This window comes from Ambystoma mexicanum, chromosome 4p (genome assembly GCF_040938575.1).
Source record: "Ambystoma mexicanum isolate Mex_15411 chromosome 4p, UKY_AmexF1_1, whole genome shotgun sequence".
In the NCBI taxonomy this organism is placed as follows: domain Eukaryota; kingdom Metazoa; phylum Chordata; class Amphibia; order Caudata; family Ambystomatidae; genus Ambystoma; species Ambystoma mexicanum.
Window position 1 is genome coordinate 65,638,082 of NC_090927.1, and position 23,481 is coordinate 65,661,562.

Below are 23,481 nucleotides of genomic sequence, written 5' to 3' on the forward strand. Positions count from 1 at the left end.
CCCTAATCCTGCATCTTTTGTATTCTATATACATCAAAGCTCTGCTTAAATCAGATTCATGGGTGCAGTAAGGCTCGCGGGAAAGTGGACTCGAGTTTACTCAGCATGGCCTTCATTCTCCGATTCAAGCTCTTCTACCAGCTGGATATCCTTAGAAGAGAGAAGTCCCAGTTGGGCTCTCGTCTCTAACAAAGTCAGAATAGCACCCCGATTCATCAAGTGTGAATCCACCACCACTAGAAAGTTTCCCATTAACCAATGCATTCTCACTCCACTCATGTAATCTTTCCCCGCTTCAGCAGCCATGGTCGAAGCCATCCACAAACCTCCCAGCTCTCCCGTTTTTGCCCTACTCATGCGTACTCAGGTTCCCTGTAACCAAACGAACTGTATACACTTGATATGTCATGCCCTTTACCACTGTAACTAAGCAACCTACTGCTGTAATAGATATGCTATTCAATGTATGTACCACTGTAACTAAGGAGCTTACCTACCTCTGTAACTGCGCCACAATGCCCACGGGCTGTTGTGCGCTATACAAATAAATAAATAAATAAAATACAAAATAATTCTTTGAATAGTAGCATCCTTAAGCACACTGTTAAAGCTTCCCACGCCATCACCTTCTTTAAAGGCAATGCCTAGAGTACACACCGTGTAGACACTGAGGCCCTAATTTCCTCCTCCCCATGTGTTGCACTGCTTGTGGATTTGTGTTGCCATTCCACTACCCCTATTCTTTCTCTGCAACACTAAGCTTTCTTGGGACTTAAGGTTCTCATCTCTACCCTTTCCATTGCAGGCTCTTTGATCAGCACGCCCTAACGGTGCAGCAGGTTCTTGCAACATAAGTCTTAATAGTTTGAATTCTGCCTACCTGCCTCTCTGCCTACTGCCTCACCTTGCTCTGTGCAAGCTTATAAAGTCCTCTGTTTTATCACCTCCCCAGCTAGGTAGTCTGCCCCTAGTGGTACCACAGCGCCACTACCATGATTTCAAGCATCATCATCCACTCGGGCAAATTCTTTTCCCATCAGTGCTTCCATATCATTTGATAGATCAGCCGCCGCAGAGGCAAGAACACTATGATAATCCGCTACACAATTTTAACTTATTGCACCAAAAGAGTTTGTAGTGTGTCCTTTTTCGAAATGTCTTCCTGAGTCTATATTTAAACGAACATAAAATGCATCATGATCCAAACCTATCGATTTATCCTGCATTCAGCTAGAATAAAAGATTCTTTTTTTTTTAAAAACTCTTTTTATTAGTGATCAAGAGATACATAGCTCAATTACATCATTACCACAATGCAGAAACGTCAAATTAAATACATATCGTACAAACATCAGGGTCACACAGTATCATCGTCCTCTGGGATCATGTCACACAGGTACATTCTGAATGGCCCCCATATGTCTTTGGGCCTACACATCGATGGATGTGTGATGACAAACTGCTCTTCAGCTTCCTTAACCTATGTCAATTCCTTAAGAAACTGTTTCATAGTGGGCGGCCCAGTGCTCTTCCACTGTTGTAGAATGCATTTATTAGCCACTGCACACGAAACATTAAACAGTCTCCTGGTTCTTTCGGAACATTTGCCTATGTCTCCAAACAAGTATTTCTGCGGGGTTAGTGCAGGGGGGACTTGTGTTATTTCCTCTAACATCTCTGCCACCTCCTTCCAGAAGCCTGCCACTATCGGACATCACCAATATATATGAAATGCACCCGCCCCATCTGCCTTGCATTTGGGACATTCTCCCGTCACATCCGGTGCAAACCGTGCTACTTTGGCTGGAGTAAAGTGTAGTCTATTCACAATTTTGAACTGAATTAGACGAAGATGAGATGAGTGAACAGTACCTTCCCCAGGTCTGGTCATCTATGGAGATCTGCAGATCCCTCTCCCATTTTACTTTAACCATGTTAGTCGAGGGGGAGTGTTTTTGGACCGCAGCATATAGTCCCGAAATCCTCAGCCTGTCATTAGATGTTACCAACTGTAGACAGGGATGAGTGGGGGGTTCCTCAGGGAAGGATGACCAGCGTCTCTGAAAGGCTGATCGCATTCAATGGTATTGAAGCACCCTAAGCGGACCCCCGCCAAAAGCTCTAGTAATTTTCTGCAGGGTCGCGAACCTCCCATCAACGAATAGGTCACCCAGCTTCATCTCCTCATTGGGGTCCCAGTCCTCCCGCAAGCCACTGTCATGTGTAGGTGGTATGCCGGGGTAGTTCCAAAGGGGAGTCTCCAGGTTATATGGGGACTCAACACCCAGTTTTTTAAATATGGCTTTCCACGCACCAACTGTACAACTCACCGGGTTGGACTCGCATGTGTCTTTATAGCATGTGTCAAATACCACAGACTTTATATTAGTATGGTGTGTGGTGAGCGTTTCTATCTCTGCGTGTGGGGGACCAGTAGGTTCATCATACCAGTTCCTTGAGAATTGGGCTTGGGCCATGTAATAGTATAACTCAAAATCAGGCGCAGCTATGCCTCCCGAGGAATATGGCTCAATCAGTTTTTCCCACCGTATTCTAGGGGTTTTTCCATTCCAAAGAAAGGTTGTTGCCATTGACCTAAGCCTATTGAAAAAGAGCCGGCCTGGCCATATGGGGATATTAACAAAAAGATATAGCAGCTTGGGTAAAACTATCATTTTAAGGACCGCTACTCTTCCATGCAGTGATATCGGGAGGCGGTCCCATAGTAGTAATTTAGTGCTCAGGGCTTGGAGTGTGTTTTCGTGGTTGTCTGTGTAAAGCGTGTGTTTATTTCCTGAGACCACAATTCCCAGGTATCGAATGCACTCTGCAGACCACTTGAGTCCGCATGTATAGTTGGGACACATGGTTGTCGGTGTAAGTGGGAATACCTCGGACTTGGCCTTATTGATGGAGTATCTCGAGTGGGCAGTAAATTCTTGAATCTCAGCCATCAGGGGAGCGATATTGTTTTCAGGCTCACGAACATACAGAAGGGTGTTGTCCGCGTATAAAGAGATCAGCTGGGAGCCCCCCCTTAAATTGATACCCCTATCCGAGTGTCTAGACGAGCCTGATCGCAATCGCCATAGGTTCGATTGTCAGTGCAAACAATATGGGTGAGAACGGGCAACCCTGCCTGGTGCCTCTCCCCAGCAGGAACAGATCAGAAATAGTTCGATTGGTCAGCACTTGTGCCCCAGGTTCCGTGTATAGCAGTTTCACGTATGAAATGAAATGGGGACCGATACCAAACGCCTCCAGCACCGCCAACAAATAGGCCCATGAGACCGAATCAAAGGCCTTTTCGGCGTCCAGGGATATGGCCACTGCTTTCCTCTCCGGATCTATCTGAGCCATGATCCCAAAGAGTCTGCGGAAGTTGAAAGATTTTCTTTTTTTAAGTACTAGCTTAACTACCCAACTTCACTTCCGGGATTTCAATTCTCAGATTTTTAAATCTATGATCAGTTAGTCTGACTTCAGTTTCTTCAGCAGTTTCATTGCTTCGTTTTTTAGCAGCACGAATTCTCAGACCAGTAAGTCTCTCGCTTGAGTTTCTTCAGCAGTTTCATTCCTCTGCTGTTCAGCAGCAACAATTCTCTTTACAGCAAGTCGTGTTTGAGTTTCTTCTTGTTGCTTTGTTTTTTAGCAGCACGCATTCTCTGATTAGTAAGTCTTCCTTTAGGTTCTTCAGCACTTTCATTGTTCTGTCTGAAAGCATGTTAAATTCTATCAGCTTCATGGTCTTGAGATCTTCCTTCTTCAGAATGCTGATCATGTTTCAGCTTTCGATGTTTTGTTTTGATTTCGGTGGGATTGAATACTGCTCTTTTTTTGTGGTGGCATTTCTGTAAAAATATATTTGTGGGTTTCGAGCATTAATGAAAGGAGAGAATACAGAAGAAAGAAGTTTTTTTGTTAAACTTGGAACCTGATTCAAACATTCCATTTGATGTTATGATGGTGAAGTACATGTCCTTTACAAATGTTGCGATAGAATTTAATCAGGTGTTGATCATGTTTCAGCTTCGATGCGCGATGACGAACACTTTCTACAAATGACCTGTAGGTGGCAGTGTAACAATACAAAATGTAATGCCAAAACCCCTCCCCCCTGAAAAATCAAAAAGATTGATTATCTCGGGAACGGGATGACCTATCGAGCCAGAAATAGTTGCATTAATTCAGCAATTAAATAAAGAATATTCCATGCAAAATTCATGACACCAGACCTCATCGTTCTTGAGGAGTTTTGTCCTTAAGAATGACACATACAAACACACAAACAAACATGGCGTTGTTTTATATATGCATAGAGATCAGTCAGTGATGTTTTCCTATTCCATTAATTGGTTGCATAGGACATGGATCTACACTGCTCAGCTTCCCCGTTCACTGCTGAGCCTCCCCCATTCACTGCTGAGCCTCACCGTTCACTGCTCAGCCTCCCCGCCCACTGCTCAGCCTCCCTGTCCACTGCTCAGCCTCCCCGTTCTTTGCTCAGCCTGTCCGTTCCCTGCTCAGCCTGCCCATTCACCTTGCAGCCTGCCCATTCACCTCACAACCTGCCTGTTCATTGCTCAACCTGCTCATTCACTACTCAGCTCCTTTCTCACTGCTCAGCCTCCCTGTTCACTGCTCAGCCTCCACGTTTACTGTTCAGCCTCCATGTTTACTGCTCAGCCTCCCTGTTTACTGCTCAGTCTGCCCACTCACTGCTCAGCCTCCCCGTTTACTGCTCAGCCTCCCTGTTTACTGCTCAGCCTTCCCATTCACCTATCAGCCTGCCCGTTCACGGCTCAGAATGTCTGTTTCCTGCTCAGCCTGCCCATTCATTCACCTCTCAAACTGCCCGTTCACTGCCCAGCCTTGCTTGTTCCCTGCTCACCCTATAAATTCACTACTCAAATCCTTGTTCACTGCATAGCCTCCCCATTCACTGCTCCACCTCCCCGTACACTGCTCAGCCTCCCCGTTCACTGCTCAGCCTGCCCATTCACTGCTGAGTCTCCCTGTTCACTGCCTGCCTCCCCATTCACTGCTCAGCCTCCCTGTTCACTGCTCAGCCTCCCTGTTTACTGCTCAGTCTGCCCACTCACTGCTCAGCCTCCCCGTTTACTGCTCAGCCTCCCTGTTTACTGCTCAGCCTTCCCATTCACCTATCAGCCTGCCCGTTCACGGCTCAGAATGTCTGTTTCCTGCTCAGCCTGCCCATTCATTCACCTCTCAAACTGCCTGTTCACTGCCCAGCCTTGCTTGTTCCCTGCTCACCCTATAAATTCACTACTCAAATCCTTGTTCACTGCATAGCCTCCCCATTCACTGCTCCACCTCCCCGTACACTGCTCAGCCTCCCCGTTCACTGCTCAGCCTGCCCATTCACTGCTGAGTCTCCCTGTTCACTGCCTGCCTCCCCATTCACTGCTCAGCCTCCCTGTTCACTGCTCAGCCTTCTCATTCATCTCTCAGCCTGCCTGTTCACCTCGCAGCCTGCCTGTTCCCTGCTCAGCCTGCCCATTCTCTGCTCAGCCTGCCCGTTCCCTGCTCAGCTTGCCAGTTAACCTCTCAGCCTGCCCGTTCACTGTTCAGCCTGCCTGTTCACTGCTCATCCTTCCCATTCAATGCTCAGCCTGACAGTTCACTTCTCACCCTGCCCATTCACTACTCAGCTTATTGTTCGCTGTTCAGCCTCACCGTTCACAGGAGTTTCTCTCTGCATACGTTTATTTACTACTCTGAGCAGGAGGTTTCTCTATGTATACATTTGTGGGACCCCCAAACAGAGTTGGACATGTGGTAGATTGTAGGGCATTTGCTACCTTTTTTTTAAGCCAAATACGATAACCTCTGTTTTTGATGGGTTTAGTTGGAGCTTATTTTCCAGCATCCAAGTGTTTTTTTTTATCTGTGGAGAATAAAAACTTGAACCATTGCCTCCAATGGTTGCTTGAGCCGTACATAAATGGGGGTGTCATCAGCATATGAGTGATAATGTAATATTGAACAGCAAGGGGGACAGAGAGGATCCACGGGGCACCCCACTGTCAACAGAGAGTCTGAAAGATATGGGCCGACTTTGACCTGCTGGTCAGAGAAGAAATGAACCATCCCAGGGCATCATCAGATACCTGTGCCACCGATGACAGTCTGGAAATAAGAATCTCAAAGTCGACCGTGTCAAAGGCTGCCGACAAGTCCAGCATGACAAGCATGGCGATGTCACCTTCGTCGGCAGCCCCCAAGAGATCGTCCCAGACTGCCATAAGGGCCGTCTCAGTGCCATGGCCTGGTCTAAACCCTGACTAGTGTGAGTTTAGGAGATTGTATTCCTCCAAAAAACTCTGCATTTGAGTGGTTACAGTTTTTTCCAGGATTTTGGCAGGCCATAAACGACCAGCAATTCGGCGGTAGTTAGACAAGAGTTTGTGGTCTAATGTTGATTTTCATAGCAGGGGTGCAAGGTAAGATTTCTGAAAGTCTGGTGGAACACAGCCTTGGACAAGTGAGGCATTGACCAGGGTATGAACAGCCTCACCAAGTGCGTATGCATACTATTTGACCAGATAGGCTGGAATCGGATCATAGCAAGAGTTGGTGGGCTTGAGTTTGCCCAGCAGTTTGGCATGGGATGAATATCTTCATTAACTGGACTAAAATCGGTGACAATGAGTTGGGTATCAATATTGTCTCTGATCCTATACATTTTGTCCAGAAACAAAGTATTAAACTAATTGGCTGTTTGATATGAGGCTGGCAGGCTGACATTGGCACACACGGGATGGTGAAATTGCTAATAGACGAAAAAAGGGCCATGGGTCTGTTATCAGCAAGATTAATTTGTTTTTGTAAGGAAGAGGATTTTGTGAGTATGATTTCTTTTTTTGTATTCCTCCAAGGCTATTTTGGCTTCTTGGCGTTCTGCTATATCTTTAGTCGTAAGCCATTCCTTTTCTTTATTCCGATAATCTTTCTTAAGATTTATTCATTTTTTACTATACCATTGATTATTTTTCTTCAAAGAATTTTTTACGCTTTTTAGGGGCTATTAGTTTAAATATATGACATAACATTAGTGTATTGTTCTCTACAGCTTGTGGTAGGTTGTGAATGGGCTAAATCCCCCAGTAGCTCTTTCCTTGAAATTAGGTCAAGGTCCTTCTTTTGGCGGAGCAATTGCCCACTAGTATTCGCAGTCTTACTACGAAGTACATGACTGTTAGGCATTGAAAAACTCACCACAATGTGATCTGACCAGCTGACTGGAGTGTTTTCATGCTGACATAATCTTAGTCCCCTGAATAAAACAGGATGCAGACAGTGGCCACCAATATGGGTCAGTAAATTAGATAAAAGTTGCAAGTCATGCGATTGCAAAATACCATGAAGATACTTGCAGTCAACTTCTTCAGAGATATTGCACCATGTGTTTAGATCACCAAAAATAATCACCTTTGAGTAATGGAGTGCTTCTGACCCAGAGGTTTAGGACGATTTTCCCGCATCCAAATGTTCGCATGAACCAAAAGTTCTAAAAATGCTACAACCAAAGGGTCGAACACCAAAGGTTTGGTGGTAGCATTGTAAAAAAAAAATAGGGGCTGCAGGGGTGTCCCCTGCATTGACCCGCTCACTATACTTCCGTTAAAAAAAAAAAAAAGAAAAGAAAAGGACCCTTCAGCGCTGGTTCCCGATCACGGAAGTGAAAGGGAACTGGCGCTGCAGCAACCCTGCGAGAAGATGAAGGTAAGTGGGGTTTATTTATGTTGGTGGTGTGGGTGGGGGTGTGCGGAGGGTGTGGGTGGGGGGGTGTTATGGGTGTCTTGTGTGTGTGGGTGTGAGAATGTATGTGTTTGCATGAGAAAGTTGCAAACGTTTGGTAGTTTGCACCTTTCTCATGCAAACATTTTGCCCACAGTACTTTCAGCCACGGGCAAATCACTCGTATTCGAACCCAGATGATCATCAAGGGTATCCAAGAAAGGGGCAGCTGGACCCATGGGTCTATAACAGAGTAACAGCCGGTAGGCTTCACTGGGGATGGGTGGTAGATGCAGGCCAGTACCTGGGATGTTGCATCTCAATTAAGAAAGTGGAAATGTGTTACCTCAAGGGAAGATCTGGGCAAAATGGCAACACCACCTCCTTTCTGATTCTGTTATGCCATTTAATTTGGGAAAATGCAGGTACTAAAAGATGAAAATGTGTAATACAACTATTAGTAAACCATGACTCCGTTATGAAAAGCATATCAAGCTTCATGGCAGAAATTAGATAATTTATAGCGGCCTCCATTCTTAATATCAGGGCAAGCGTTAATTAATGCTACCTTCAGTGGAGGTGATGTAATAGGATGTTGAACCAAGGGTTTATTAACAGCATTATTAAGTTGACTAATTTTATTTAAGGCAGGTAATGAGAGCACACTGTGCATTGTATTTTTAAAAGAATGCAGATACTCGCTCGTATAAATTGTTGACATTGGAAGCGGCATCATGGATCGCCTCCTTCCTAGAAGGTAGAGTAATTAAAGTGTTTGCTGAAAATGCCTGTGCAGCATCCTAGCAGTTGTGGAGTACCCCAAGGGTCGTGCATGTTGCCGACTCTATACAACATATTAACAAAGCCTCTCTTTGACCTCTTGGATTCACAGGTCATAGTATACACCAACTATGCCGAAGACACCCAAATATTCCTCCCTCTCTCCGGCACCTACACCAACGACGCTGCCACGCTAAGATCTACCTACACCACCATCCAAGCTTGGATGGCGACCCATGGCCACTCCCTCAATGATGAGAAGGCCAAACGTCTCCTTGTTGGTCCCTCCTCCACGCTAAAGAAACTAGACCTAGACTACTCAGCCTTCAGCATTGATGGCACTCTGATTTCTATGTCACGAGCGGCGAAAGCTCTAGGAGTATTCCTCAAAGCTACACTCTCCCTAACCCGTCAAGTAAACGCAATGTCCTCTTCAGCGGCCTACACCACCAAACTCCTCAATGCTGCCAGACCTTACCTTTCTGTAGTCAGCTGTCTAATGATCGCTCGTGCAGTGGTTGGCGCAAGGCTTGACTACTGCTATACACTCTTCGCTGGCACATCTGCCCACAACATTCAAAAACTCCAGACCATCCAAAGCAACACCCTATGAGCCGCTCTGAACATCCTGAGATCACAACACATATCTGCCGGCCGAGAAATAATCTCATTCAAGATACTCACCATCACACACAGGTGCATCTCCAATTCCCCACCCTACCTGGCCCAATAAATTGCGACAAATCAGACACTAGACCTGCCAGAACCCCTTACATCCATAAACTTGTGCAACCCAAGTTCATAGGTGCAAAAGCTGAAGGGTCAGGTTTTCCAGGCATTGCTGCAAAACAATGGAATTCTCTCCCCTCAGCCCTAAGGGTGGAGGAATCCTATCGGGCCTTCCGCAGAGCCGTCAAAACTTGGCTGTTCGCCTAAAATCCAATCACGAGGTAAGCTCCCATTCATAACTGGTGTGCTCCACATGCTGTATGTAACTCTATGCATCTGACTATGCATCCACACTGCCTCCGGGCCACATGTAACTGGTTTGTCCACAAGCGCCCTGCTGCCTGAGGGTTTGTGTGTGCTATACAAATGTAAAAATAAATAAATCGGTGTACCGTAGTGCAGTAAGAGTAAGGCCAGGAAGATTCATCACCATCGGATCACTTTTGCTCACTTTGCTGTGCTGATTTTCCGTAATTGCGAAGCCGTGAGAGAGTTGTCGTGGTATTATCCTGCAATTATTCATTGTTAGGTCCCTTCTTCAATTTAAGCCTCAGATGAAGGGTCGTTCAAGACTCGAAACACGTGTCAGGCTACTTCGTGAATAAATCTGTTGGACTCATAATTACATCTTTTCTTAAATTATTTGCAATACATGCCCATATTGCAATTTTTGACGCAGTGTTACTGAGTATTGCCTGTGTTTCAATTACACCTTATTTTACAGCTCTGAGCTGGAGGTTTCTCTCTGCGCATGTTTATTTACAACTCTGTGCATTAGCTATATCTGCACACATTTATCTACAGCTCTGAGCTGGAGGTTTCTCTCTGCGCATGTTTATTTACAACTCTGTGCAGGAGCTATATCTGCATACATTTATTTACAGCTCTGAGCAGGGGTTTTCTCTATGCACACTTTTATTTACAGCTTTGAGCAGGATGTCTCTCTTTGTGCACATTTATGTACAGGTCTGAGCAGGCAGTTTCTCTTTGCATACATTTATTTAGAGCTGTGAGCTAGAGGTTTCTCTCTGCACACATTATATTTACAGCTCTGAGCAGGAGGTTTCTCTCTGTGCACATTGAGCTACAGCTCTGAGCCGCAGGATTCTCTCTGCGCACGTTTATTTACAACTCTGAGCTGGAGCTTTCTCTCTGCATACATTTATTTACAGCTTTGTGCCGGTGGTTTTTCTATGTACACATTTATTTACTGCTCTGAGCAGGAGGCTTTTCTCTGCATACATTTATTTACAGCTCTGAGCTAGAGGTTTCTCTCTACACACATTTCTTTACAGTTCTGAGCAGGAGGTTTCTCTTTGTGCACATTTATGTACAGCTCGGAGCAGGAGGTTTCTCTATACACACTTTTATTTACAGCTTTGAGCAGGAGGTTTCTCTTTGTGCACATTTATGTACAGCTCGGAGCAGGAGGTTTCTCTATACACACTTTTATTTACAGCTTTGAGCAGGTTTCTCTCTGCACATTTATTTACAGCTCGGAGCAGGAGGTTTCTCTATACACACTTTTATTTACAGCTTTGAGCAGGAGGTTTCTCTTTGTGCACATTTATGTACAGCTCTGAGCAGGAGGTTTCCCTCTGCATACATTTATTTACAGCTCTGAGCTAGAGGTTTCTCTCTACACACATTTCTTTACAGTTCTGAGCAGGATGTTTCTCTCTGCGCACATTGAGTTACAGCTCTGAGCCTGAGGTTTCTCTCTGTGTACGTTTATTTACAACTCTGGGCAGGAGGTTTCTCTCTGCACACATTTCTTTCAGCGGAGATCAGTTTAGTTTGAAGACCCATTAGCATAACTATGATTCCGTTAAAATGCACTCTATCCTGTCCAGTTTCCAAGTGCCGGCTGGAAACCTGAATTTTAAAGGATGCAGGTACCACACAATAAAATTGGCTGCTCATACAAACTCCTCCCACTTACTATCCGGCCACCTCCACCTCTGACCTTTGCACATTCCACCTGAGATCAGAAGGGAGAGAGTGAGGCAGGGAGATAGCAGCCAAGAAGCAGGGCAGAGACGGATGCTGGTGTCAGCATTACTGACCCTTTACTCCTTGCCAACTTCACCCCACTCTGCATGGGAAGGAGGGAAGATAGAGGACATCCTGGGGAGAGGCAGAGCATTACTGATGGACAGGTGGAGGAGATTGAGCCTGAGGGCAATGCAGGGACGGGAGGAGATAAGGGAAGCATAGGATCAAACCCAAAAAGCCTGCCTAGTTCCTTTCCCACAGGAATGTTGGGGCATCCTTAGTTGCTCCCTATAGAATGGGTATTGAAAGGGTTCGAAAGGGGGATAGAGGTACAACCAGGACAAGTGGTAGAGAGAACGAGTAGAGTCAGCCTGCCCACATCTCTGCAATGGGCTCTCCAATGTTACACAAGTCCAAATTAGAGGGAGGTAGAGTGAGGAGGAAAGAGAGAAAGAAATAGTTGACGGATGAGGGTGTATGGAGTTAATAGGCAGGGAGTTGACCTGGGAGGGTTGAGAAGGGATCAGAATACTTTCTTTTTGATATCTCTCTATAATAAACCTGTGCAGACACTTCTGCTGGCTCGCAATGGCCCCAAATGATTAACAGATGCATGCATGTTGATGCGCTTGGACTGTAGGACAGCCCTATATGTAGAGATAATGTTTCCATTGATATTGAAGCTTCAGTTGTTGCTGAGCGGAGTGTTGTTTGATACCAGCCATGTATGGCCAGTTTCAACCATATCATTTCCACACTCAGCCTTCGGCAATGTCTTCCAGTGAACTCCATAGGGCATGGCCAATATATCTGTAATCGGCCGTGCAGGTAGCCTCTCACGACTGGTACTCCTTCCTTGGATATCCAGGGATGGACCATCTATTTGCCACCTCTCCCCACTAGAATGCCCTCCTGATGTGAGAAGTGAAGGCTTTCTTGGGCATAGAACCCGGAATATACCGCCACTTCCAGCCGGTCACTGGGTATGGTGTAATTATGGAGTAGTCATGTTTTAACTAATTGTTTACTGATGGTTTCTCTCCCAAGTTTTGTTTCACTCCAATCATCGATGCTCTGCCATTTGCAGCAGCTTTTCAGATCCTTTAAATTGGGCAAAAGGATGTGCTGAGCCATCCCTTTTCCTCTTCTTATCCAAACAGTACAGCATCCTGGAAGAAAGACAGGGGTTGAGGTAGTGGGAAGAGCGATGTGGGGTTTGTTCCTGCCCGACCAGACTAGTCCCCTTGTTCAAGGGATCCAAGGAGTCAGAGATCCACAAAGCATCGTGAAGCAGGAAGTTGAGGCAGAAGAGCATTATGTATAAACTGCCTGAAATATTGACTGATTTTCCCTCTTTTCGTGTTTACAGTGAAGGCTGGACTGTGCCCCACGGTCAAAGGCATGTGTGACATGATGAATCCACCAAACGAGTGCGATAAGGACGGCCACTGCACAGGAGATTTGAAGTGCTGCGATGTTGGCTGCGGCCGTAGATGTTCAGACCCAGGTAAAACCTTGGTGCAAGGATTCTATATTTGTGTCTGTTCTGTAACTTTAGAAGAGAGGTTATTTGGTCAGGTTAGGACAGCACATTAACCTCTCCCGTCCCATTCCACTCAAGATGCACTTCTGGGAGAATTGCCAGCAAATTCCCTGGCATTCAAGCAGTGCTAATTATTGACATCAACTCCTCAGGTGCTTCTTCAATGCTAACAACCCCCATCAAATTCCCTTATGCCCAATACCTCCCTCTGAGCACTGCCCATGATTGCAATCAAATGACCAGGCACTCTTCCCATTGCCAGGGATCAATATTGCCATACTGTGAGAGTTTCCCATACAATTCCCAGACTCCCTACATTTCAGGGATTACCATCAAATGACCAGGAACTCTTCCCATTGCCAGGGATCAATATTGCCATACTGCTAGAGATTTACATAAAATTTACAGATACTCCATACATTTCATGGATTTCCATCAAATGACCAGGCACTCCTCCCATTGTAAGGGATCAATATTGCCATACTGCCAGATATCCATGTACGTTTCCGAGATACTTCCTACATTTCATGGATTTCCATCAAATGAACAAGTGCTCTTCCCATTGCCAGTGATCAATATTGCCATACTGCCAGAGATTCATGTAAACTTCCCAGATGCTCCCTATATTTCATGGATATCTATCAAACGACCACGTACTGCTTGCATCTTTGGATTCTACCTCTCCAGCTGTCCTCATTCTACTTGATCTCTCCTCTGCCTTTGACACGGTAAACCACTCCATCCTCATAAAAGCGACTCCTCGATACCCTGGGTATCTCGGAGCGGGCACTGGACTGACTGACCTCCTTCCTAAATGACACCCTGTCCCAGGTAATCCTGGGCAACTTTTCCTCCCCTACCTCTTTCTCCACTGATGGTGTCCCCCAGAGTTCCAACCTCTCCCCCTGGCTCTTTAACAGTTACCTTGCTCCACTGGCATTCCTGATGATTTCCACATTCTCCCATAACTTCAGTGCTATGCAGATGAAACACAACTCTTCTTCAGATTTCCCTCTGACCCTCTAACTTCTTCCATCATCCTGACTGCCTATCTGCTATCCAGTCCTGATGCACTGCCAACAATCTCTGTCTTAATGCCAGCAAGACTAATATCCTTCCTATTGGGACCCCAGCTCCCTCTTTCTTTCCCTCACTCTGGCCACATTTTATGGGCTCTTCCCCTTCTCCTTCATCTGAAGTCAGAAACCTTGGAATCATCTTCAGCTCCTCTCTTCTTCCTCCCTCACATTCAGGACATTGCCAAGAAGTCCCACTTTCAACTTTTCCTTCTCAAAGGTATTCTCCCTTTTCTCACTTTCCCCCAGAAGCTCAATGTTACCAGAGCCCTGGTTCTCTCTAGGCTGGACTACGGCAATAGCGTCTTCTTGAATCTACCCTCTTCCTCCATGCGCCCTCTCCAGCTAATCCAGAATAAGGCAGTAAGATTTATGCTTGGTCTCAAGCCCAGGGACAGCATCTCTCCTGCCCTAAAAAATCTTCATTGGCTCCCGGTTGCTGCAAGGATCAAATTCAAATCCCTCTGCATCACCCATAAGGCTGTCTGGGGCGAGGGACCACGCTATCTGCAACTTCCTCTTATTAAATACTCTCCCTCTAGACCTTTACGTTCCTCTGGTACCAACTTTCTGAGTGCCAAGCGTTTCGTTAAACAGAGGGCCGGCAGCTGATCTCTTTCTTCAGATGGCTCCCTCTTATGGAACAACCTTCCCATTCCTCTTTGTCTTGAGCCAGATCTCCTCAAATTCTGAAAGCTCCTCAAGACTTTCCTTTTCACCCCCTCCTTCCCTTCATCCCTCCTCTGCTAACCCAACAGTTGCTGAGATTGGTGACTAGGGCCCTTATGTTTCCTTCGGGCCCTGTTCTCTCACACCCAATCGCCTTCAGCCTCCGCCCACCCACAACACTTGCCTTGGCATCCACTGACCTATGCACTGTAGGCCTGCACTTACCTTTCTGTAGCTGAACCCTCCCTAGCACTTCCTACACTGGGCACTTAAGTCTGCTGCTCACTCACGAGCACGGACACTCCAGCACTTAACCACCACTCCCTCTTTCCCTCTCCTCTGTCTGCACTTGCACGCTACGAATGCTTACAAGGCCTAGCAGCGCTGTCTTTATCCTCCAGTGTATTAATTGTTTCAATCACATGTTCCCTCCATGTTGCCCTGTCGGCGCTGTGAAACACAATTTACTTGTATCGGTGCCTAACAAATGCACAATAAATAAATAAATAAATACCCTTCCCATTGCCAGGGATCAATATTCCCATACTGCCCGAGATTCACTTAGAATTCCCAGATACTTCCTACATTTCAGAGATTACCATCAGATGCTCAGGTACCTTTGCAAATGCCCGGCATTGACATTAAATGTCTAGCCACTCAGCCCAATGTCAGGGATCGCCTTTAAAGGTTGAGGTACTTACCCCACTGTAAAGGATTGCTATTAAATGTCCAGATACTCACCCATTGCAGCACTGCCATTGAATGGACTGGTCGTCTTCCAATTGCCAAGTTTTGCCATTGAATACCCAGATGCTTCCCCCATTGCCGCATTGCCAACAAATACACACATTCTCACCCGACTGCTAAAGACAAATGCCAAGGCTCTCACCAATTTTTGGGTTTTTCTATAAATTTCCCAGGTATTCGCCACAATGCCAGGCTGTGCGGTGCAATGCTCAGGTACTCATCCATTTCCTAAGGATTGACACCCCGTTGCCAGAGATTGACAGGCATAAAGGGGTTGGTATGTGAGCAGGCAACCTTACCGCGGGCAGAAGCAGAGGACACCAGAAAACAAAGAAAAGCAGGTTTATCATAAGCCAATTCTCCATCCTCAACATAGGGTCAGGTTTCCTGATGTGCAACTTCCTGTCAGAGAATACTGCAGTCACAGCCATAGCGTCTCAGCCATCACAGCGTAGCTTGGGTGTCTTCCTTCAACATAAAATCAGTCTTTTCAAGGTGCTATTTCCTGATGCGGCTATCAGAGTCACAGCCACAGGGTATCAGCTGCCACATCATAGCCCAGATCTCTGCCCTCTCAATAGATCCGGCCTCCTGAGGCCGGACTTCCTGTGGGAAATATCAGCATCACAGCCACAGGGTATCAGCTGCCACATCATAGCGTAGATCACTGCCCTCTTCAATGCATCAGGCCTCGTCACGCAGGACTTCCTGTGGGTCAATACAGGAGTCATAGCCTAAGGGTATTAGCTGCCACATCATAGCCCAGGTCACGGCCCTGCTCAATGGATCAGGCCTCTTGAGGTGGGACTTCCTGTGGTGAATATCAGCGTCAAAGCCACAGGGCATCAGCTGCCACATCATAACTCACTGCCCTGTTCAATGCATCAGGCCTCCTCATGCAGGACGTCCTGGGGTCAATACAGGAGTCACAGCATCAGGGCAGAGATCTGGGCTGTGAGGTGGCAGCTGCCACATCATAGCCCAGATCTCTGCCCTCTCCAATAGATCCGGCCTCCTGAGGCGGGACTTCCTGTGGGAAATATCAGCATCACAGCCACAGGGTATCAGCTGCCACATCATAGGCCAGATCCCTGCCCTCTTCAATGCACCAGGCCTCGTCACGCAGGACTTCCTGTGGGTCAATACAGGAGTCATAGCCTAAGGGTATTAGCTGCCACATCATAGCCCAGGTCACGGCCCTGCTCAATGCATCAGGCCTCCTCACGCAGGACTTCCTGTGGGTCAATACAGGAGTCACAGCCTAAGGGTATTAGCTGCCACATCATAGCCCAGGTCACGGCCCTGCTCAATTGATCAGGCCTCTTGAGGTGGGACTTCCTGTGGGGAAATATCAGCATCACAGCCACAGGGTATCCGCTGTCACATCATAGCCCAGATCATGGCCCTGTTCTATGGATCAGGCCTCCTGAGGTAGGACTTCCTGTGGGGGAATATCAGCGTCAAATCCACAGGGTATCAGCGGTCACATCATAGCCCAGATCTTGTCCCTCTTCAATGGATCAGGCCTCTTGAGGTGGGACTTCCTGTGGGGGAATATCAGCGTCAAATCCACAGGGTATCAGCGGTCACATCATAGCCCAGATCTTGTCCCTCTTCAATGGATCAGGCCTCCTTAGGTGGAACTTCCTATGGGGGAATATTAGAGTCACAGCCACAGGAGCTATCACATCATAGCCTAGATCCCTGCCCTCTTCAGTGGATCGTGCCTTCTGAGACGGGACTTCCTGTGGGGGAATATCAGCATCACAGCCACAGGGTATCAGTTGCCACATCATAGCCCAGATCTCTGCCCTCTCCAATAGATCCGGCCTTCTGAGACCGGACTTCCTGTGGGAAATATCAGCATCACAGCCACAGGGTATCAGCTGCCACATCATAGCGCAGATCACTGCCCTCTTCAATGAATCAGGCCTTCTCACGCAGGACTTCCTGTGGGTCAATACAGGAGTCACAGCATAAGGGTATCAGCTGTCACATCATAGCCCAGATCACGGCCTTCTTCAATGCATCAGGCCTTCTCACGCAGGACTTCCTGTGGGTCAATACAGGAGTCACAGCCTAAGGGTATCAGCTGCCATATCATAGCCCAGATCTCGGCCCTGTTCTATGGATCAGGCCTCCTGAGGTAGGACTTCCTGTGGGGGAATATCAGCGTCAAAGCCACAGGGTATCCGCTGTCACATCAAAGCCCAGATCATGGCCCCGTTCTATGGATCAGGCCTCCTGAGGTAGGACTTCCTGTGGGGGAATATCAGCGTCAAAGCCACAGGGTATCAGCGGTCACATCATAGCCCAGTTCTCTGCCCTCTCCAATAGATCCGGCCTCCTGAGGCGGGACTTCCTGTGGGGAAATATCAGCATCACAGCCACAGGGTATCAGCTGCCACATCATAGGCCAGATCCCTGCCCTCTTCAATGCACCAGGCCTCGTCACGCAGGACTTCCTGTGCGTCAATACAGGAGTCATAGCCTAAGGGTATCAGCTGCCATATCATAACCCAGATCACTGCCCTCTTCAATGCCTCAGGCCTTCTCACGCAGGACTTCCTGTGGGTCAATACAGGAGTCATAGCCTAAGGGTATCAGCTGCCATATCATAACCCAGATCACTGCCCTCTTCAATGCATCAGGCCTTCTCACGCAGGACTTCCTGTGGGTCAATACAGGAGTCACAGCCTAAGGGTATCAGCTGCCACATCATAGCCCAGATCACGGCCCTGTTCTATGGATCAGGCCTCCTGAGGTAGGACTTCCTGTGGGGGTATATCAGCGTCAAAGCCACAGGGTATCAGCGGTCACATCATAGCCCAGATCTTGTCCCTCTTCAATGGATCAGGCCTCCTTAGGTGGAACTTCCTGTGGGAGAATATTAGAGTCACAGCCACAGGAGCTATCACATCATAGCCTAGATGCCTGCCCTCTTCAGTGGATCATGCCTTCTGAGGCGGGACTTCCTGTGGGGGAATATCAGCATCACAGCCACAGCGTATCAGCTGCCACATCATAGCCCAGATCTCTGTCCTCTTCAATGGAGTAGGCCTCCTGAAGTGGGACTTACTATGGGTCAATACAGGAGCCATAACCACAGGGTATAAGCCGTCACATTATACCCCAGATCACAGCCCTCTTCAATCGATCAGGCCTCCTGAGGCGGTACTTCCTGTGGGGGAATATTAATAATAATAATAATAATAATAATAATAATAATTATTATTATTATTTGGCATTTATATAGCGCTACGAACCCTCAGGTATCTGAGCGCTGCTTATTATTACCCACGGTGTGTGGTGCTCACAGCCACAGGGTATCATCTCCCTCATCATAGCCCAGATCTCTGCCCACTGCAATAGATCAGGCATCCTGAGGTGGGACTTCCTGTGGGGGAATATCAGCATCACAGCCACAGGGTATCAGCTGCCACATCATAGCCCAGATATTTGCCCTCTTCAATGGATCAGAACTCCTGAGGCGGGACTTCCTGTACGGGGATATAGGAGTCACAACCACAGGGTATCAGCTGCCACATCAAAGTCCAGATCTCTGCCTTCTCCACCGGATCAGGCCTCTTGAGGCAGGACTTCCTGTGGGGGAATATCAGTGTCACAGCCACAAGCTATCATCTGCCACATCATAGCCCAGATCTCTGCCCTCTTCAATCGATCAGGCCTCCTGAGGCGGTACTTCCTGTGGGGGAATATTAGAGTCACAGCCACAGGGTATCAGCTGCCACATCATAGCCCAGATCTCTGCCCTCTTCAATGGATCAGGCCACCTGAGGTGGGCCTTCCTGTGGGTGAATATCAGCATCACAGCCACAGAGAACCAGCTGGCACTAGGTAGCACAGATCTCTGCCCTCAACATAAAATCCAGCTAGCTGAGGTACAACTTTCTGTGGGTGAATATAGAAGTCTCTGCTATCAGCTGTCACATCCTAGCCCAGATCTCTTTGCTCAACAGAGTATCTGGCTTCCTGAGGTAGGACCTCCTGAAGGGGAATACCAGAGTCACAGCCACCCAGTATCCATTACATCCTAGCCCAGATCTCTGCCCTCAGCATAGAACAGGCTTCCTGGGGTGGGACATCCTGTGGGGGAATATTTGAGTGACTGTCATAGAGCATCAGCTGTACGTTGTAGCCTGGATCTCTTCCCTCAACATAGAATATGGCATCCTGAGGTGTGCCTTTCACTATTGAAATATCAAAGTCACTGCCACAGAGTCACAACCCTCACATTATGGTACGGCTCTCCACCTCAACATAGGTTCAGGCTTCTTGAGGTGGGATTCCCTGAAGGGGAGTATCAGAGTCATGCCACAGAGTAACAGCCATCACATAGTCTTAATGTGTGGGTCCGGTTAGAGTGTGGTTTCTAAAGACTGAAACCTCCCCATCGGAAGAGTTCCTTTAGAGCCACCCCCTCCTCAGCCTTGTTCTTTTCAGGGATTTATGTTCACCTGTTGAGTGAGACGGAGCCTACTTTTAATTTTACAAAATTGTTGTTTGTTAACATGCCCCATAATGACACGCCATTACCCGTACATTTTAAATTGAGCTCAAAAGTACGGGAGCCTCTCTACTGTGAACGAACATGGTTCAAACAACCCGTTCTATGATATGTATTCCACTGAGGAGGGTCTGAAACCACCTGTTATCTCACTGTACCCTTCACAGAGGAGAAATAGCCATTTGCATATCAGTCTGGTCCCACCCACAAGAGCAGCCTGGTCCCCAAATCCTAAGCAATTCTCCATGGAACTAGAGTACCGTCAGCAACCCCAGACAGGTGTTTTGGCCTGGTTATACATTGTGTGCACCACCGTACTCATGTGCATTGTCAGAAGACCTAATGGAGCGACTGCTCCTTAGAGGTATCATTATTTTATGGATGGGTGGGTTGGTGGGTGTGTGGCTTGGGTGGTTTGAGGGATCGAGGGGTGGGCTTGGTGGATGGATGGGTTAGAGGGATGGATGGATGGGTGGGTATAGGGGTTTGGATGTTTGGCTGGGTGGGTCGGGAGCTACTTGGATGGCTGGATGGGTTAGTTGGGTTGGTGGGTGGATTGATGGATGAATGAGTGGGCTGGGTGGATAGGTGGGTTGGTGGGTGGATAGATGGATAACTGGATTGGTGGGTGGTATGCGTGGTTGGAGGGATGGATGGGTTTGGTGGTTGGAGGGATGGATAGATGCATGGATGGGTTTGGTGGTTGAAGGGATGGATGGATGATGGGTGGGTGGGTGGGTTGGAGGAATGGATGGATGGGGATGGGTGTTTGAATGATTGGCTGGGTGGGTATGGGCTTGGATGACTGAATGGATTGATAGATGGATGGATGGGTGGATGGAGGGGTGGGCCGGATGGATGCATGGGTGGATGAATGGGTGGGCTAGTTGGGTTGGTGGGTATATAGATGGATAAGTGGGTTGGTGGGTGGTTGGAGGGATGGATGGATTTGGTGGTTGGAGGGATGGATGGATAGATGGATGGATGGGTTTGGTGGGTGGAGGGGTGGATGGATGATGGATGGGTGGGTGGGTGCAGTGGCTGGCATGTTGGAGGGATGGATCGATGGGGATGGGTGTTTGGATGATTGGCTAGGTGGGTAGGTGCTTGGATGACTGGGTGGATTGATGGATGGATGGGCGAAAGGAGGGGTGGGTTGGGTGGATGGATGGATGGATGGGTTTGGTGGTTGGCGGGATAGATGGATGGATGATGGATGGATGGATTGATGGATGGATGGGTCGATTGCTCATGAGTGAAGTGCCTTCCATCCACATTGGGCAAGACTTCACTCAAGTGTGATGCCCGTTGCACTGCCAACTTTGTCCATATTTTTTCAGAGGTCAATACATAATGTAATAATACTGGGTCACACAACCGCTCTCATATGGTGCCCAAGATGGGCACGTATTTATATCTGATTCACGACAATATGTTCAAGTATCCATAATATACCATACTTCTTAGAAAAAGGAAGATGAGTCTTTCTGATTCATATCAAAAATGATTTATCCATAGTAGTTCAAACAAAAAGCTATCACTAATAATCCTTAGTGAGGAAGCAGGTGCCACAATCCACATGTATTAGACTAAAAAAGCCAATGCATTTCGGAAATTATTTCCTTCATCAGGGCGAGTCTAATTATATAAGTCCAGCAAGCAAGTATATAACATAACAAATGCAAGTATGTAACATAAATTCATATAATGGTGACAATTCAAACGAAACATACATTGAAAAAAATGAAAGGAAACATACCAATCAGTCGATGTTTCATCATGGGTAAATATCAATGGCAAAAAAGAAAAAAGAAAAAGAAAGATGCCGTAAGTGGTTTATAAGGTAAATAAATGAAACCAAAGAATATTAGGTGTGGATTTACCTCGTTGGTGTGGTCAGTGGTGAAAAACAGAACGTCCTGCGTTCATGCCCACTCAGCAGTGGGTTGTAAATGACATTATGCACAAAGGCATGGAGAAAATCCACTCGTGCTTACAAGGAAACCAATCTGTGGATCAGAAAAGATCCAATTAGATACTGTGTTTTACACTCATACTTGGTCAAAGAGTAGGATTGTAATCAGATTCTTACCTTGTAATACACAGAGAGAAACGATCCTCCACTGTGCAGCTGCAGGGCAGTGACTCAGACTGCAGTGTGAAGCCGTTGTCTAGGTAACGGTTCTTTTGTTTAGCATGTGACCACCTCGTTTCTGTGAGATGCAGGTGGTCACAATTAATGATGTAAAATCGGCCAGGGCCCACAAAAATGACAAGCCAAATATTTATGGGGCATCATCAATAGGTGCCCATAATTGTAATGATAAAATCCGAAAAAAAAATTAAACATTAGAATAATGAAGATAGAAAAAATACTGTCACAGGTCCTGTGGCTGTCTGGTCACAAATACTGCTGTAAAGTCGGCCAGGGCCCCCAAAAATAAAAAATGAGGTATTTATAGGGCATCACAAATGGGTGCCCATAATTGTAATAACAGAATCCCAAATTAAAAAAAATTATGAAAAAACAAAGTAGTAGTGATAGATTTGTGCAAGTGGTCACAAATAATGATGTAAAATAGGCCAGGGCCCACAAAGATGTCAAACCAAGTATTTATGGGGCATCATAAATAGGTACCCATAATTGTGATGATAAAATCCGAAAAAAAATTAAACATGAAGATAGAAAAAATACTGTCACAGGTCCTATGGCTATCTGGTCACGAATAATGTTTAATTTTTTTTTCTTCGGATTTTATCATCACAATTATGGGTACCTATTTATGATGCCCCATAAATACTTCTGCCAAGAAGCCCTCCTTTCGGCACCTTTGAGTCTGCCAACTTCACCCCACTCTGCATGGGAAGGAGGGAAGATAGAGGACATCCTGGGGAGAGGCAGAGCATTACTGATGGACAGGTGGAGGAGATTAAGCCTGAGGGCAATGCAGGGACGGGAGGAGATAAGGGAAGCATAGGATCAAACCCAAAAAGCCTGCCTAGTTCCTTTCCCACAGGAATGTTGGGGCATCCTTAGTTGCTCCCTATAGAATGGGTATTGAAAGGGTTCGAAAGGGGGATAGAGGTACAACCAGGACAAGTGGTAGAGAGAACGAGTAGAGTCAGCCTGCCCACATCTCTGCAATGGGCTCTCCAATGTTACACAAGTCCAAATTAGAGGGAGGTAGAGTGAGGAGGAAAGAGAGAAAGAAATAGTTGACGGATGAGGGTGTATGGAGTTAATAGGCAGGGAGTTGACCTGGGAGGGTTGAGAAGGGATCAGAATACTTTCTTTTTGATATCTCTCTATAATAAACCTGTGCAGACACTTCTGCTGGCTCGCAATGGCCCCAAATGATTAACAGATGCATGCATGTTGATGCGCTTGGACTGTAGGACAGCCCTATATGTAGAGATAATGTTTCCATTGATATTGAAGCTTCAGTTGTTGCTGAGCGGAGTGTTGTTTGATACCAGCCATGTATGGCCAGTTTCAACCATATCATTTCCACACTCAGCCTTCGGCAATGTCTTCCAGTGAACTCCATAGGGCATGGCCAATATATCTGTAATCGGCCGTGCAGGTAGCCTCTCACGACTGGTACTCCTTCCTTGGATATCCAGGGATGGACCATCTATTTGCCACCTCTCCC

At 46.8% G+C, this 23,481-nt stretch overlaps 1 protein-coding gene and 1 long non-coding RNA gene across 5 annotated transcripts in view; one reads left to right on the forward strand and one right to left on the reverse strand.

Moving 5' to 3' along the window:
- The window catches only part of LOC138452995 (antileukoproteinase-like), a 347,841-nt gene that overhangs the window by 232,684 nt on the left and 91,676 nt on the right, over window positions 1–23,481 (forward strand). For all 4 annotated transcript variants that reach the window (XM_069605398.1, XM_069605400.1, XM_069605399.1 and 1 more), the window contains one exon: window positions 12,635–12,772. In XM_069605398.1, coding sequence (XP_069461499.1) covers window positions 12,667–12,772 — 106 coding nt within the window. In that variant the 5' untranslated portion in view covers window positions 12,635–12,666. The remainder of the gene's footprint in view (window positions 1–12,634; window positions 12,773–23,481) is intronic.
- LOC138452537 (uncharacterized) lies at window positions 21,344–22,001 on the reverse strand. The gene is made up of 3 exons (XR_011260206.1): window positions 21,921–22,001; window positions 21,712–21,837; window positions 21,344–21,466 (listed from the first exon to the last, which is right to left on the reverse strand). It is a non-coding gene; the product is annotated as an uncharacterized lncRNA (long non-coding RNA).